Source organism: Bos javanicus, chromosome 22 (genome assembly GCF_032452875.1).
Source record: "Bos javanicus breed banteng chromosome 22, ARS-OSU_banteng_1.0, whole genome shotgun sequence".
NCBI lineage: Eukaryota > Metazoa > Chordata > Mammalia > Artiodactyla > Bovidae > Bos > Bos javanicus.
In genome coordinates, this window is record NC_083889.1 from 13,867,587 (window position 1) to 13,885,939 (window position 18,353).

An 18,353-nucleotide genomic window follows, 5' to 3' on the forward strand; every position below is an offset into this window, starting at 1 on the left:
GCTTGCTCTAGATCTGCAGCTGGAAGAGCATTCCTGTCTCATCCCGCCTGGTAAATCTCTGGAGGAGACAGGCTGGGAGATGCCCGCAGCTTCCCTCCACTTTGATGAGTGCAGGTAGCGCCGGCTTGAGCAGAGGCCTACGTGGCCCACACACGGGAAGAGCATTGTGAGAACGTCGAGCAAACCTGGGTTCCCAGATGCAGCCAACAGGCACCGAGAGGGCTCGTTCTGAGTGGGTTTTCTAGGGCTGGAGTCAGAGCATGTCAGCCAGAGGTTCTGGATTCAGCTGACTTTATTGGATCCACACAGACCTGTGGGTGACCTGTGGAGTGTGTGTAGCCGGGGGTGGCAGCCGCAGAGTACTGTGCCGAGTGCCTTCTTGCCTAGTGTCCAGCAGCTTGGAGGATCTCCAGGGCCAAGGACGCCACTGAGCTGTTGGCTGATGACCTGTGAGAAAAACAGAAGTAAACATTTAGGCATTTCCAAGGTTAAATGCCCCCATCTTCCAAAGGGGTTGGCCTTTTCACCTGAGTACCTCATGAACCAGCTGCTTCCCAGGATCCCCAGGCTCTAGGGGTGGGAGGTGAGAACCCCAAAGCCCCCAGTCCCACCATAGCAAGCCCCCTAAGCTATGCCTGAGCTCCTGGCCCTGCCACCACTTGGCGTTGAGCTGCTTTGGACAGATTGCACCGATGCCGAGCTGCGAGAGCGAGTCAGGCAGACGGCAGCCAGAGCCTGTCAGCCCAGAGCCCACAAAGAGCCTGCCTGGCGCCAGCCTGCAGCTGACTTGTGCCAACCAGCAGAGATCCCAGACGCTCCACGGTGCTCCTTCCTGGCCAATCAGCCAGCAACTCTGGATTTCTCATTCTCATAGGTGTGGATGTGCAATTAAGACCTTAACATGGAATCTTTGTTACTGGAGCAGATTGTCTGACACACACACTTGTGCCTTAACAACTGTCACCAAAGCAGAGAATGGCGCTTGGCAGTGCCCCCAGAAGTGTAAAATTAGCTGGTGGCACACTCCTGACTACATGGTAGGCGAGCTGCTGCCTAGCAGTGGCACTGGGGGCTGCAAAGAAGAGGTGGGGTGCAGGGGAATGGGGCCACGTATTCCTGCTCTGCACATCAGGGGTCTCTCTGAAAGGAAGGAATGCACTTGAACTGCTCTTGGCTCAGGCCAGGCTACTCCAGTGGAGCCATGAGCCCATCCCACCCACCAGAGCGGCACTGAGTGCCAGTGACCAGCAAGGGAGACGCACCCACCGTCAGGACCCCATCAGGGCTGAGGACGCTGCCGTCCCTGGGGATGGACCCACCTGGCCCAGGAGCCACTGTCCACACCTTACACCACAGGGGCCGCCAGGCAAGAAGGGCCACTCCCATCAAGGTCAGTCTGTCCCTCCCCTCAGCTCACAGAAAGCACAAGAAAGGCAGGGGAGGCCAGGAGGTGCTGCCCCACCCAGGATTAATGCAGCAGTGCTGGTTGGAGCCGAGCCTCCTCCATAGAATCACCATCTCCCCAGTACCTCAACCACGTGTTCTCCAATGAATGCAATACTCAAAACACCAGGAAGCAGGTTCCATAACAACCTCGTGATTCTCAAGAAAAGCTACCAGCAAAGGCTGGGCACCCCTTAGCAGGTGGGGCCTGGGTGGCCCATCCACCAGGAGGGAGGGCGCACAGTGGGCAGTGTCAGGTGGGAGGGTGATGGTCCCTGGTGTGTAGGGGAAACGAGGAGGAGAGGAAAAAGAAATGGGAGAGTGTTTGCCAAGCCTACTCACCCCCCGGCTGGGGCCAGCCCCTCCAGAGCCCGCAGAAGGTTCCCTGCGCTCTTGAGACTCTCCAGGTGCTTCTCGTTGGAGGTGATCTGCAAGGGAGGAGAGAAGAGCAGTCAGCGGCTCCATCCTGACCCACGACTGTTCGCTGGGTATCCTGAGTCTCTGGCTGCCCATGTTACTGGGCAGTGAGCCCTGGGGTGCTGCTGATCACAGAGCCACCCTTGGGGGTGAGCAGGAGGGAGTCCACTGCAGTTGGACAAGTGCCAGGTCAGGATGGGGTGCTTCCTGTTGGCCCCTCAGGAGGCTGTGTTCTGGGAGCCTGAACACTTCAGGGAAAGCAAATCATGGGTGAACAAACTTGCCAGCTCTCAGTTCCACGACCGTGCTGGCCCTTGTGTCCCAAGCCCAACACAGCCTCTTTCCTACAGCCAGAAGTGTGATTTTGGGTTCCCAGTGATCTCGGGGCGGGGGTGGGGGTGGGGTTGCTGGGAGAAGGAAGAGGCACTAACAGCTGAACCGGGGCAACACCCCTGCCCAGGTACTCTGGGAGATGTGCCCTTGCCAACTTCCTGGGAGAAAGAGGAGACACACTCAGGCACCCTTGAGCCTGCAGCACCACGGGCAGAATCCTAAACCCTCAGGGCTGGAAGGGACTCAGAGAGGGGCCGCCCCAGCCCTGCTCCCAGAGACTTCCTGATCCAGACCCTGGAGTCCATGCCCTACGGACAGAGAAGAGAAGGCTTTAGGAATGAACCCTGGCTCTAGTATTAGAGTTGTTTCTCTTGATTCATCATCCATGTCCCATTTTTATCTGTTATTCTTCAAATATTTTCTAATAAACACTTCGGTGGCACTTCACATTCAGCAGACTGCAGTTTCCTGTACATTTTCTTATGCCTCCCTCTCAGTAGCCTGACCTCACAAGGTAAGCGCGTACTGTGCTTTATAGATGAGGTAACAGAGGCTTAGTGAGACGAGGGGCCATGATGGCAGCACACAGGGAGCTGGCCCCTAATCCCACCTGAGGCTGGAACCAGGCTGACCCTGGCTGCTCCCACTGTTCTTTTGTCTTCCTACCTGATCATAGCAACCAGGGCTGGAGTATCATCTCTCCATTTCTTAACCAATCACAGATGCGGACAGGAAGGTCACGGGGGTAATTAGACCTTTACGTGGACTCTGAGTTGCATGTGAATGAATCTGAGCCTCCATGGAGATCCTATCCCACTTCCTGAGTGTGTAGACACCAGCTGCCAGCTCAACTGCATCAGGTGTAATTTCTGCAAAGATTCGCATCTTAAAAGAGCTGCGTGCGAATCTGTTCTGAAATTACACCCAGCTTGATGAGTTCAGAAGGCTGCTGTGGTTCAGTAGGTCTGAAGCAAGCACAAACTTAGCCGGAAAGGATCTTCAGCAAGGATTCCCATCTAATTTTTCTCAAAACTGTGCCTCATACGGTTCAGGTGAGCTATATCCAAACCCGCTACTCTACTAACCCTGCCACGCGTCATGTGTAAGAGGCTGAGCCCCACTCGCAAAGAAATAGCATGGGTACGTTTACTCATGAGGCTACTTGGAAAGTGCAAATAGAAACCTACGGTGGAAATTACATGATCAAAGGAAGAGGCCAAAATAGCATCATGTGCAGCTGACATAAAGGCCAAGCATAAATAAAGCCGAAAGAATTGAAAGCTATGCAATCTGGCTGCCTAAACTCTTACTAGCACATCAACTCTTATCCCACCTATAAAGATGAGTTAATTAGAAAATAAAATTTTAAATAATATCAGTCAGAGGTTCTAATTCTGGGAAAGACAGAGAAAACACATGCCACTCTTCTTATCCATTTAAAACCGGAACAGAATACACAGAGCAGCTCTTTGAGATTACAGAAAAGTTAGCAGCACCAGCAGTGGGGACGGAGGCCAGAGCACCACTGCTGCTTTCCCTCTGGTGCAGCCCACCCTGACCTCAGCACGACCTCAGCACACCCAAACCCCGGACTGAGCACTGAGGGGCAGACGGGAGGGCTCCGGGAGAAGCCAGGCTTCAGGAAGGGGAAAGGAAGCGTCCAAAAGCTGCAAGAGTGCAGATGAAAGCCCCTTTCCTTTCCCTTGGTTCTCCTCCGCCCCAGGCAGCGGGCAGTTCCGTGGGGGCAGCAACAGGAGCCATCAGCCAAAACTCCCCTCTGTTCTCCCAGTGTTTGGCCCAGACATGACAAGTGTGGACATGTGTAGTCAGTGGCCAGACAGAAAATGAGAGACCCGGGGAACCAGAAAGTATTAGGGAGGTGACAAAGAAGAGCTTGAGAAAGCTGAAGCGCCAATACTTTGGCCACCTGATGCAAGAGCCGACTTGTTGGAAAAGACCCTGATGCTGGGAAAGATTCAGGGTAGGAGGAGAAGGGGGTGACAGAGGATGAGAGGGTTGGATGGCATCATCGACTCAATGGACATGAGTTTATTAGGGTTAGGGTGACAGAGGGTTAGGGGTTAGAGTTAGGGTAAATAACAAAGATAACTAAAGTATTTCCAGTCACTTGGAAATTAAACAACACACCCTTAAATAATCCAAGGATCAAAGAAGACATCCCAAGGAAAATTAGAAAGTATTCTGAGCTGAAAGATGTCTATACAATATATCAAAGTCGGGGGGGGGGGTGGGTGCAGCTAAAGCAGTGCTTAGAGAGAACTTTATGGTACTAAATACTTAACATAAAAGAGAAAGGTCCAAGTCAATAATCCAGGCATTCATGTTAAGAAGCTAGAAAAAGAGCAAACAAACCCAAAGACGGAAGGAAAAAAAGAGCAGAAATCAAGAGTAATGTCGTAAATGTAGGCCCAAATATATCAACATCTATATTAAGTGTAATTTACGAAGTGCTACAAATAAAAGACTAACATTTTTAGACTGGATATAACCAAAATAAAACGCGACCATGTGATGCGTACCAACATACCTTAAATACAAGGTAAAGAACAACTGAAGTCTTAAGAATGAAAAAAGATACGTCACACAAATTGTAACCAAAGAAAGCTGGTGTAGTTACAATAATATCGAAGTCAGCTTTAAGCCAATAATTATAACTAAGGATAAAGAGAGACATATATTTATAAAAAGATCAACTGATCAGGAAGATATACCAAGTCTAAATTCTAAATGTACCTATAACAGCCTCAGAATATGTTTAAATAAAGGACAGAACCAAAGTGAGAATGAGGCAAATCCATAATTACGGTGGCACATTCTCAATCTCTCCCAACATGTACGTGAAAATCAGAAGGGATGTGGGTGTTTTACACAACGAGATTAACAAACCTGACCTTATAGACCTATAAAGAAAAATTCATTTAACAACTGCAGAATGTATGTTCTTTTCAAATGTACATGTAAAGTCTTCAAAATATATTCACTGTCATAAAGCAAGTTCTGACAAATTTCAAAGGTATAACTAGCAAAATGTCAGGATCTGTACGTTAAAACCTACAAAATGCTGATAAAAATTTTTTAAATGAAATAAATGGATATATTTACTATGTTCATGAATTAGAAGACAATATAGTACATATATTGATTTCCCCAAAATACAGGTTTAATGCAATTCCTATCATAATCCCAACAGGATTTTTACAGACCCACACAAATAATATCAAAGTTTTGACAAGCGTGCAAAGGTAACCTGAATGGGGGAACATTTTTAACAAACAATGCTGGAACAAACGGACACCTCTATGTAAAAACCTGCCCCTAAGCATTTATCTTACACCTCAAATAAAACGTCATTCAAGGGACTTCCCTGGTGGTCCAGTGGTTAGGACTCCAAACTCTCACTGCTGAGGGCTGGGTTCAATCTCTGGTCGGAGCTACAATTCCATAAGCTGTGTGGCATGGCCCAAAACAGAAATGATTCCAAATGGATCATGGATCTGAATGTAAAATGTAAAACAAACAAATATATGACCTTAGGTTTGCTGATGAGTTTTCACAACACAAAATCACAGTCCCAGAAAGAAAAACACTGACAAATTGGACTTTATCAGTGTTTACAACTTTGCCCTTTATATATTTACAATGGAATTTTATTTAGCCATAAAAAGAATGAAATACTGCCATTTGCAACAAAATGAATGGACCTAGAGATGGTCATACTAAGTGAAGTGAGCCAGACAGAGAAAGACTATCGTATGATGTTGCTTCTATGTAGAATCTAAAAGATACAAATGAAAGAAAACAAACTTACATGGTTAGCAAAGGGGATGGGAGGGGTGCGGTGGGATAAATTAGGAGTCTGGGATTTGCAGATACAAATTGGTATATAGAGAATGGATAACCAACTAGGTCCTACTATATAGCACAGGGAACTATATACTCAGTACCTTGAAATACACTATAATGGAAAAGAATAAATACAGATTTATGCACGTATAACTGAGTCACTTTGCTATATATCTGAAACCAACACAATATGGTAAATCAACTTCAATTAAAAAAAAATTTTTTTTAAAGCCTTTGCTCTTTGCAGAAGATTGATGAGAGAGTACACGTGCTGTGTTTTGCTCAATTGCTTCAGTCGTGTCTGACTCTTTGCGACCCCATGGACTGTAGCCCTCCAGGCTCCTCTGTCCATGGGATTCTCCAGGCAAGAATACTGGAGTGGGATGCCGTGCCCTCCTCCAGGGGATCTTCCCAACTCAGGGACTGAACCCATGGCTCCTGTGTCTCCGGCGCTGCTGGCGGATGCTTGGGAAGCCCCTAAGACAAAGCAAAGAAAGCAAAGTGAAAGTGAAGTCGCTCAGTCGTGTCCGACTCTTTGCGACCCCATGGACTGTAGCCCACCAGGCTCCTCCGTCCATGGGATTCTCCAGGCAAGAGTATTACCGGAGTGGGCTGCCATTTCCTTCTCTGGGGATCTTCCCAACCCAGGGATCGAATCCAGGTCTCCTGCATTGCAGGCAGACGCTTTACCCTCTGAGCCACCAGGGAAGCCATAAGACTAGGAGAAAATATTTGCAAATTACATATCTGATAAAGGACTTTTATCCAGAGCATGTAAAAGGAATTCTTAAAGTTCAACAAGAGAACTTTTAAATGGGCAGAAAGTCTGAATAGACACTCCATCACAGAAGGTATTATAGATGACAAATGAACATGTGAAGGGATACTCGGCATCAGTTGTCACTAGGGAAATGCACATTCAAACCGCAGTGTATACCACTACACACCTAGATTCATAAAAGCTGACAATAATCAATGCTAGCCAGGATGTAGAGTAACAAAAACTCTCATTCATTGCTGCAGGATTGCAAAACGGTACAACCGTCATGGAAGAGAGTTTGGTGATGTGTATTAAACTGAACATAGTTTTACCATACAATCCAGCAGCTGCACTCTTAGGTATTCACTCAAGAGCAATGAAAACGTGTGTCCACAGGAAAACCCGTGTGCAAAGTCTGTGGCAGCTTTATTCAAAATCACTAAAAAGAAAAAGGAACCAAGATGACCTTCAATAGAAAAATGGAAAAACAACTAGGCAAGCCTTCATGCCTTACTAGGTACCAGGTCTGATTGGATTCTTAGAATGAGATGATATTAAAGATAAGTCTGGATACTTTTTGAAAAGATAATTTTAATTTGCCTTGCTAAATTAATTTGTAATAAATATTAGGATTTTAAGTGGCCTAGAAATGAGTGATTCCTTTCTCCAAGAGCTTGGTTTTCTCTTTGGCCACCACAGGTTATAAATTATGATGACCTATCAGGGAAGGCCCATTACGATGGGCACCAACCTTCTTTTAAAACATTCCACTGCCTTTATCAGGCAGTGTGGCCTTTAACCTTGTATGTTCTCAGTACTTAAACTTTGTTAAAAGTGAATTGTGAGTCTGCTTAGAGGTCATCCCACCTCGTTCTCTTCCGAGCCACCTTAGCAGGGGACGTTCTGGGCACACTGAGACCCATACTCAGTAAGGCAGGTGGGAAAGTGATACTTGTCCACAGAGATGCTGAATTCATGGCTGAGCAGCTGCTAGACAACTTCTCGTGGGTCTGATCATTGCAGTCAGGAGCGAGCAACGCAGTGACTCTAAGAAATGAGTAACGCAAGAAGACACTGCAAAGAATGTCAACACAGTGCCTTCCTCCTGCAGTTAGTATTTTCATTAGAAGTCGGTTAATGCCCATTAGCCAAGACAAGGAAACAATTTTATTTTGCAATAATTGTCTATGGCAGAGAGTAGATTTTATTTGGAAACATCAAATGGCTGGTGGTCATTTCCTGCAAACAAAGGATGCCTGCCTCACATTTCTCCTGCTGCTAAGATGTCTGACTGGTAGCTGGATGACTAAAATCCATCAAAGTGGAGACATGAATGTACTAAATATGTGCAGTTCACCTGGCAGACAGGCATCCATTCAAAACATAGGGTCTTAAAGGGAAAGATCATAAAAAAGTTGTGAATCTGAGTTTAGAATGAAGATCAACTTGGAAAGACAATTCCCCACATCAGTTTAATTGAGAGTATATAAACAAGCAGATGATGGACTCTGCGTAAACACCCTACTTTATTCAACCTGCTGCTACAGTCCCTGGAACATGAGTTGTGTCAGAGAGCATTCAGGAATCACTTGGTGTAACCAAAACACCAAAAGGAGAGGCTTGTATCCCACAGAATCATCCCTCATGTTCCCCACCAGGCTCACAAATTGTAAGGTAGGGGCTTTTTTTTCCCTTCTTTTCTTAGCACACTCACCCTCCAGGACAGAGTTTGTGTTGGCTTCCTTTCTGGATTTCAGCTTCCCAAATGCAAACCAACACAAGAAGCCATCTCTGGCCCTGGGTAACAGCAGGAGCCTGAAGTGGTAACCTCCTCAGTGTGCGGGGGGAGCTGAGGGGACAGTGGCTCATCCGGGCCAAGTGGTCACCAGGTGACAAAGCCCGGCCTGCTGACAACCTTCCTTAAAACGTGGAAGTCAGAACATACTTCATGCTGCATCCTGGTGATACAGTGTGAACTGACGCTCGTGGACCTGACTCACAGCATCGCCCTCGTGCAGCTCATAAAAGCTCGGGCGCGGCTTCCCTGCCTGGATGTGGTTTCAGGTGTGCAGCTCCGTGGCCGCCAGGACGCAGGTACGGGCAGGCCGTGGGCCTCTGTTACCAGTGGGAAATAATGCATGTCTGTCTCTCCACTGGGACTGAATGTGTGTGGCAAAGGGAAGCCAAGTTAACCTTATTTTCTTATTTGTGAGTTCCTCTAGACAGGCCCAGGCAACCCAGACAGACCAGAAAAAACCCAGCAGACGGCGCCGAGGAGCGCGCGCGGCCCAGGTGCTCTGCACACACGGGAGGGTTATTCTAATTCCGCGGCCTTCAGATCTCACAGGCACGGGCCCAAACAAGTAGGAAACTGACAACTCTACTTCAGAGGGCTTCCGTTTCAAACATAAACCTCTTCATCGGCCCCTTTATTTTGCACTTTTAACATACACTTTGTCTCCTCTTGGAGTGCGAAGGTTTTTAAGTTACTTTAAAGCTATGTCTGTCCACCCCTTGCACATCGAGACATGCTACCCGCTGGCCTTCAGACGCTGGGACGGAATCTGCGAGGAGCCCCTGGTCAGTGTGGTGCGGTCTGGCAGTCCCTCCCCGCTTTCCACCTGCTGTTGCACGCTCATTCTGGATCGCTCCAGAAGTTTCTTGACCTGCCCTGCACATCCACGTTTAAAGCGAGACTACGGGAACACTCGCTGCTCCGTTCCCGGGCCCCTGTGTGCCCCGTGTCTTCCATGAGACGCTGAGGGCACCTGGAGCGCAAGGGAGTGATTCTCACACGCGGCCTCCGGCTGCCTCGTGGCCTCTGTGTCTTTTCTGGAGTTTGCTCAGAAATGTGACGTCATGTTCCTCAACACAAGCAAGCGAGGCTCCTTCTGAATGGCGCTTAGTCATCGGGATGATCTCAGGGAAGTCGAGGGCACCCTCCTCTGGGATCCGTAGGCTCCCCAACCTGGCCCGACACCTCCATTCTCCCCTCCAGGCTCCTCTCTGGACCTGTGGGCTCCTGCTAAGCCCCGAGTCCGTGAGGATGGTAGGCTGAGGACGTGAATGTTTTTCTTTTTCACCCCTTAAGACATGGCTGTTTTCTCGAAGAAAATTATCCATACCTACCCCCCTTTGTTGTGGGCCAGCCAATTCTCTCAGCTCTCTCCAGGGCAGTAAAAATGCCCTTATTGCTGGGAAACTGGTCATAATTACATCAGTTTCTGGCCATTAAATCCAGTAAGTTTAAAATGCTGAATGCAATATAGCTGGTTTGGGAAAACTTTTAGACCCGATTCAACTAACTACAACAGCCTAGGTCCAAAATAAGTGAGGAAAAGCCAGGTTTAATTGGCAAATAGGCCGGACTGTGGGCTTCTCGTGGGTAAAGGCATTAACAGACTGGCCCAAAGAAAGTTCTGGTGAGACACAGGATCGGGACACACCATTTTGCCCACACGACCCCGGGAGAACAGGTATCAGAGGCAGGGGCGCTGGGATGTCACGGGACGTGGCGGGAGTCAGTTCCTCACGAGAGAAAACTCACCAGGTAGGAACCGTGCCGTGACTGGGTTACGAGGAGTGAGAATGAGGGTCGTAAGAAGCGAGTGACCGTTTGAGTGGACACTGTTTGTACTTGACCCAAATGAATCGCAGCTGATCGTTAGGAATGTTCCATGGGGTCACACTGAGGGAGTCCTTTTGACGATGCAATCCCTGAGTGTACAGTGTGGGGTGGTGTGTGTGTGTGTGTGTGCTAACGGCAGGGCTTTAAGGTGGGGAAGGAGTAGGCAGAGTGACTTAATGAGGGCCTGTTTCCAGCCCTTTCTCTGAATTTCCTATAGGATGGCAGGGAAGATGGGAGGCGGGGGCGGGTTGCAAAGTGAATGATAGCAAATCAATAAGACTTAATAGGCCCCCCAATTTGCTTCTTCCCCCAATCCTCACTCCACCACGTGAGGACCCAGTCAGCCCCTAAACTGCTCTGTTGTGATCCAGCCATCATAAATAAGAAGAGTCAGGAAAACGTGCACCCTGGAATGTTGGGTAAAAAGCAGAAAATATAAAAAACAGTGGAATGTGACTGCGATTCTACAAAATGAGCACGGGGCCACAGTAAGCATGAAGCCTCCAGTGTTATAAACCTGACTCCCAAGGTCCTCAAGTCTGCTGAGAGGTGGGCAGAACAGAAAGCACAGTCCGACCTGAGCTGAGGACACAGGGAGCCCCCGCAGCAGTGACAGGTCCAATGAGCATGAGCGTGACTGTGCTCGGCAGACAGTGTCCTGAACGCCTGCCATGTGCCAAAGCCCTGGTGAGATTCTGGGGATGCAGCTGGGTGTGCGTCAAGGCAGAGCTGCCACTGTGAGAGACACAGTGAAAGACTAAACAGAAAATCCTTCAGAAACTAAAGACTGAGTTACCATTTGATCCTGCGATCCCACCCCGGGCCTATATCCACCCCAGTGTTCGCAGCAGCCCTATTCACAGCAGCCAAGACACGGAAGCAACCTCAATGTCCATCAGCAGACGAATGGGCAAAGAAGCTGTGGTGCACGTAGTGGAACATTCGTCGTAAAAAGGAAGGAGACAACGCTGTCTGCCGCAACACGGATGGACCTCTCGTTGATCACACTGAGTGAAGTAAGCAAATATCATATGGTATCACTTGTGTGGAATCTAAAAAAGTGATACAAACGAACTTACTCATAAAACAGAAATAGATTCACAAACACAGAATACAAACGCATGCTTCCCAAAGGGGAAAGAGCAGGAAGGGGTTAATGGGGAATTTAACAGAGAGTCACACTGTTGCACGTAACGGACAAACAGCAAGGGCCTGCACAGCACAGGGAACTATGTTCACTGCTATGTGACGACCAGTGACGGAAAAGACTGGAAAAGAATACATATGTATGTATATACATGGGCTTTGCTGCTGGCTTGGATGATAAAAAAAAAAAATCTGCCTGCAGTGTGGAAGATCCAGGTTCGATTCCTGGGTCAGAAAGATCCCCTGGAGAAGTATTCTTGCCTGGAGAATCCAGGGACAGAGAAGCCTGGTGGGCTCCAGTCCATAGGGTCGCAAAGAGTTGGACACGACCAAGCGACCAACACTTTGACTTTTCGCATATCAGTGTGTATATACACATACACACATACATACATATATAACTGAATCACTTTGCTGTACACCTGAAACACTGTAAATCAAATACACTTCAATGAAAAAAGCAGACAGGATACTCTGAGACAGTGGTGGGTGTTAAGGAGAATCAAGAAGGGGAAAGGGGAAAGGAGAAAGTGAGGCAGGGGGTGGCGGGGTGGGCAGGATACAGGAGATAACGCCTGAGGACGCAGCAATAAGAAAGAACCAGACACAAGAATCTGGGGGCTCGTATTCTGCCAAGGGGTATGAAGACCAGTCACACGGGTCCCGGGGTGGGAAGGACCCTGGTGGAGACCTGGAGGCAGAAGAAATAAGGACCTGCTAGAAACAGGGACCCTCAGGAAGCAGGGAGCTACTGAGCAGGGGCTGCAACAACGGTCCAGGTGAAGGCGGTGGGGACCAGCGACCCACGGACCTTTTTGAGGGAAATGAGAGGGAAGGCTGTACCTTGGACTTCAAGCTATAGAAACAGAGCCCTTGAGATTTCTATCAGAAATAATGCAATTCATGGCTTCCCTGGTGGTTCAGATGGTAAAGAATCTGCCTGCAATGTGGGAGACTTGGGTTCAATCCCTGGGTTGGGAAGATCCCCTGGAGAAAGAAATGGCACCCCACTCCAGTATTCTTGCCTAGGGAATCCCATGGCCAGAGGAACCTGGCAGGCTATGGTCATAAATAAATATTTAGAAAAAAGAATTCATTCTTGGGACTTCCCTGGTGGTCCAGTGGTTAAGAATGCACTTGCCAATGCAGAGGACGTGGGTTCAGTTCCTGGTCCAGGAAGATCACATGTGCACTGAGGCAGCCAAGCCCACGTGCCCCAGAGCCCACGCTCCACGAGAAGCCGTCGCGATGAGAAGCTCACGCAATGCAACTAGAGGGTAACCCCCGCTGCTCGCTGCAGCTAGAGAAAGCCCACGTGTCACAACAAAGACCCAGTGCAGCCAAAAAGTAGTAAAAATAAAGAATAAACTTTTTTTAAAAAAGAAAGCAATTCAGAGACTTTTCCAAGAGGAGGAGGACAGGGCAGGCCTGGAGAGCTAGATCTGAAAACGGGGAACATGGATTACTACACAGTAATTCTCAGAGCGCTGAGTTTATCAGTAAACTACTATCACTAGCCAGCTTGTGAACAGACTTAGTAGATGAGCGTTTTATTTTTTTGGTAAGTGAGCACTTTTTAAACACAGGATGAAACTGTCACCTAAATGCGTGACGTCTTTGACCTTTTCCTAAAACACACGTCACAAACGGGGGAGGGCCAGTGGTCACGCTGGCTGTAAGCTCTGCTCACAGTTACAGGCTGTGCTGAGCAGGAACCCCTTGGCTCCCGTGAACCCACCGCATTCACAAGGATAAAAGGAGACTTGGGAGTGTCATGGGGTTGGGCCGAGTACCTTGTCCCCCCAGGCTCTGGGGACAGCCATGAGTAACAGTTCCAGAGGCATCAAGTTGGGGTTTGTGTGGAGGTGGACAGACGGCCTCAGGGCTCGAGGGGCAAGGCAGCCAGGAAGGCAGGTGGGGGGCGGCGCTCGGGCTGGGGGCAGAGCAGCAGCTGCAGTCAGCAAGAGTGTGGCCTCAGGGAGCACCCTGCTTTGTGGGGGACTCCGTCACCCCGGCAGCATCCTCGACAGGCGTCAGAACAAGGCAGATGCAGTCAGGCTGAGCTGTGGAGACACCTGAGCAAAGCAAGAGTCCACTTCACTTCCTCTCCTGTGTCCTTGCCCTCCAAATGTTCCCTTCTGCTCTGGGACTCTCTAAGGACACATTAGGGGCACCTGAAACTTCCTCAGGTGGAGAAAACTGGGAGGAAAATGAAACGGGAAGGAAAATTAAAGCACATTTGGCTGATATGATTAAAACCATCAGGCACCAATTAGTCCAAATTTAGGCCAGACACTGACTGGGGGACGGCTGAAAACTCCCCTGTGGCTGTTACGTTCGTGGACGGCTGTGATCAAACAGTCCCTCTGGACGCATTCCACTAATGACCGCTCCGCTGAGATCTCGCCCTCCCCTCCGGCAGGCCAGACCACCGTGGTTCTCTGTGAGGCCTTCTGAGCAAGGCTGGCCCCACAAAGTGGGGGGTGGCAGGGAGAACTGGTGAAGTTCCTAGATTTCCACCTTAGAGAGAGAGGCCAGCTGTCGGCTGAGCCCAAAGCATCCATTCTACACAGCAGAGTGGTGATAGGAAGGGAGGGTGTGTGTGTGCGTGTGTGAGACGGAGTGCGCGTGTGCGTGTGCGTGGTGGGAGGGGAAAGCTTGGAAAGCTCCCAGGACAAGTCCACTGACCCAAACACTCCCGACTCTGGGCAACCCCGAGGGACCACACAGAGCCAGGCGGAGGTGGTACGTGCAGGAACAACTTCCAGGACAAGCGTCCAACTTGCCTTGCGATAAAATTAACTGAAGCCGGGTCTCAGAGGCTTCTGGGCCAACATCAAAGAGCCGGGATGTTCTGCTACAAAAGGCTTTGGCAGGATGACCTCTGGCCGGCGCCGCCCTCATCCTCGTGGGCCCCCGGTGGAGGTGGGGGAGCTGGGGCTGGTGACAGGACAGGGTTAGGGTCCTGGACTCAAGGGAGGGGTGACCACTCATCACGTGGCCTCCTTCTGGGCTGCCCTGGGCACTTTCACAGGGAGTCAGAGCCTGTGCCCCCGTGAGTCTCCAGTCGGGGGAGGGGGACAAGAAAAGCCTCCGACTCTCCCACGCTTCTCTGCAGAGCAGACGGGGGACACAGAAAGGGCCTTGTGGAGTCGGGTCCCCGAGCTCTGAGACCGAGAGACCACTCCACCCCCAACCCAGGCGAGCGACCACGGGGCAGTTCTCAGGAGCAGGCAGCTGGACACAGGCTGGACCCGTTTGTCCCCATTTTGCTTAAGGGCACCGAGGACAAGGTCACGCCTCTTGGGAGCCGAAGAGCATCACCCAAGAGGAACCCTTTTGGAGCTCTCAGATGAGGGGTATTCATGACTTAAAGTGCTTCATGGACCCTGGTTCAGAGGGAGAAGTATCCTAAGGAGGTTTTCACTGGGCAGAGGCAGGAAAATAAACTGACGTGGGGAAAGGGGAAACTTGCCGTGGAGAGGAGGCGAGGTGCTCCTGCCCCGTAAATGAAGTGCTGCCCCACCTGTCCCCAGACGTGCCCCCGTGCCCCGGTCCCCTGCACCACTCTCTCCAGAGCCCGCTCTCCCAGAGCCATGGTGATGCCCGCGGCAGGGTGGCGCTGCCTCGGCACCTTCTGAGAAGAGGGTGTGCCAGGCGTGTTGAGTGAATGCGTGTGCTCATGTGTGTGTGGGGGGCGGGGCAGCTAAGGTTTTAAAAACGAATCTTCACTAGTGAGAACCTACTGTATACCACAGGGAACTCGAAACCCCCAAAAGAGGGGATATATGTATGCTGATTCACTCTGCTATACAGCAGAAAACAACAGAATGTCATAAAGCAACCATGCTCCAATACAAATTAAAACTATAATAAAAGGCTTTTTTAAAAAAGACAAAACCAAACAAATTAATCTTAGAGTCCCTTATCCTGAAATGGTGAACACGACAGGTGGCAAAATGGCAGAGAGTCCGCGTACTTCACACAGCCGCTTCCGCCTGACTTTTAGGTCTTGACAGCAGTCGGTGTGAGAAGTCCTTTACCTGCACGGCCATGACGGACTCAGAGCAACAGGGGTCCTTTGGCGCCTCTCATTCCACAGAGGAGGAAACTGCCCATCCAAGAGGCCACGTGGCTAGCCTCTGTCTACCTGACTCAGAGCCCCTGACCTCAATCATCAAGAGACGCTGCGGGAGAAAGAAGGGGCCAGGTCGGGGCTGTGAGCCGAGTTGTCTACAAGATCACCAAAGGCTGGACAGCAGGAGTCCCACAGCTGCTGCTGCGACTGGCTCACCGGCTCCCTGGCGCCGTCCCTTCCTTCACATCAGTGTGTCTACGTGGGGGGTGATCTGTCCCCCAGAGGACATCTGGCAACGCTGGGAGACATTTTTGTTGTTACCCATGGGGGTGGGGGGCTGCAGGACATCTGATGGGTAGAGGCCAGAATGCAGTGCACAGGACTGCCCTGCCATAAAGAATCATCTGACTCAAATGTCAACGGCACCGGGGCTGAGAAACCCCAGCTTCTGGATCCTGGCTGAGGTAGATCATGCTGCCTTCTCATGCTATACTAGGATGCTTGAGGAAATTCAGGAGGTTACTGCACTTTTTAAAAAAACATACAAAACTGAGTCCTGGACGGGCCTTTGTCACAGTACATGATGCACTTCCTTCTGTGGTACCTGGGTCTGTGGACATCACTGGGATGCATCCCACCCAGGATGCACTTGTACTGCAGGCCCCTCCCTGCAAGGCTTCCTAATGCAAGGCAGCCCCGGGGGAGCATCCTCGATGCCCCACATGCCACCATCCCTGAATGTGGCTCCAGGAAGTAAAGCGTTTCCCTGTAGCTGCTGCCAGCCTAGGAGCAAGACCTCATATGCAGCTCACAGAGGCCAGCCCCTCAGCAGCTCTCTGGACCAAATTGCTCACCAGTTACACTGACTCATCCAGCCAGGGGAGAGGTTTTATATCAGACCAGGCTGGCCCTCAACTGTCATAGGTAGTTCTTTTTTACCCATAAGACCAACATGAGTGAGAATTTAAGTTAAGCAAACTTGATCACATTCCTCTGAAATTCGTTTTGTATGATTTTTGGAAAAGTTTGAGATTCCGGAAAAAAAATCTATGATGGGCATGATGTTCTTATTCTGTATTTAGAGTATCATCACTTGATCATCATTCCAAGGTGTCACTTAGAAATGGATAAGTCCATCCTCCTCCATTAACTTAACTAATAATTTCAATGCAAATTCATGAATAAAGACCATGGGCTGTAGGAAATTTACATGTCACTCAACATGTCCTTCTGCAGAAAATCCTAGGAACTGATGGTCCTCTGCAAATGCGGTCTTCTAATATCTGGATGAGACAGCTTTAGGAGGATGTAAGCTCCCTTACTTTAAGGCCATTATGAAGCCACAGTCCGTTTCACTCCATGACAAAAATGGCAGCATGATCCACTGTTACCTTGATGAGATGCTCTGGTTCATGATCATGAAACATGAGTTAAGATGATGGGGATTCTGGGACTGTTTTAAGGAAATGCAAGTTTCTGACAAATTCTTTCACAGAATACCTATCTATTGGATCTTCATAGGATTCCTTTAAATAGTACAATCTCCATGCCTCTTAAAGTTATTCAGATGGGAAGCATTAGCTGTTACGGTTTCCTGTAACATTAAATGACTTAATAAATAAAAGTGTGGAGTCAAGTTCTTCAACATAACTCTAGTTGAAAGGGTGTCAGAGAAATCCCTTGACTCTTCAGGGGCCCATCGTTTTTCTAACCTGATGACACTACCTCTAGTTTGAAATGTTGTGTGTGAAAACTATAGACTTTTCTGAACTCGTGGGAATATAATAAACATTAGAATAAACACACATACGTGCATCACTGTAAGCAGCCAAGGATAATCAGAGACCAGGTTCTTAGCAAACGCAGAGGCCAGAAGGTCATTCAGAGAAAAACTGATCTGTAATACACAAAAAACTACCTCTGCAAAGATGTGAGTGTGTGTGTGGGGGGGGGGGCGGGGGGCAGCGGTCAGAGAAAGAGGTGAGGATGAGGCAGTCCGATGGGGGAGGATACAAAGCCCAACCAGGAGAGGGTTTGAGGGCCGGGGCTGGACATTCAGGTGAGGTACTCACTGTCCTCATCATATTGCACCCAGCCGAGGGCCCATGACCTTGGAGCAAGCCCATGAGGGCTCCACAACCCAAGCTGTCCACTCCTCTTCCCACTGAACCCAAAGAATCGCTCCACACTTGTGTCAGCTCTTGAGTCCTGGGAGTCAGGAAGTGCAAATACAGATCTTGAACCCTTTCCCTTCCCTCCATCATCTCTTTTCTAGCTTTTGTTGTCTCTGAGTATACAGAGGTGGAGGAATCAATGCTCTGAAGCTGGTCATGGCAGGAGCGAACACATACTGTGCATTTACTCCGTGCCCAGTCCTGCTGTTCTCAGAGCTTAGAAACAAATTCGCTCATCCTATGAATGAAAGGCTATTCAAGTTCCCATTTAATACACCAAGAGATGGCACATAAAGTTTATATTTCTGAGGAAGTCATTAAAAACATTAGAGAACTGAAATTCAAGTCCATAAAAATGACAAAACTTTGAGAAGAGAGTGCATTTTTGTCTCCTATTTACTCATTTTATATTATTAAGACAACTGCAAAAATTATTGTAATAATTCTTAGTTTGTAGAATAACCATCTTTCTAATTTTTTAACCATCTTATCACATGCAACTTTTACCTA

At 49.0% G+C, this 18,353-nt stretch overlaps 1 protein-coding gene across 10 annotated transcripts in view; it reads right to left on the reverse strand.

The window, feature by feature from the left end:
- Nucleotides 1-274: 274 nt before the first annotated feature.
- ULK4 (unc-51 like kinase 4) overlaps nt 275-18,353 on the reverse strand; it is a 508,471-nt gene continuing 490,392 nt past the window's right edge. For 4 of the 10 annotated variants that reach the window (XM_061396049.1, XM_061396042.1, XM_061396048.1 and 1 more), the window contains 2 exons: nt 1,786-1,871; nt 275-447 (listed from right to left, as the gene is read on the reverse strand). In XM_061396049.1, coding sequence (XP_061252033.1) covers nt 384-447; nt 1,786-1,871 — 150 coding nt within the window. In that variant the 3' untranslated portion in view covers nt 275-383. Of the gene's footprint in view, nt 448-1,785; nt 1,872-5,756; nt 6,535-18,353 lie in introns of those variants that run through there. The other 6 variants (XM_061396041.1, XM_061396047.1, XM_061396040.1 and 3 more) reach the window with 3 other exon arrangements.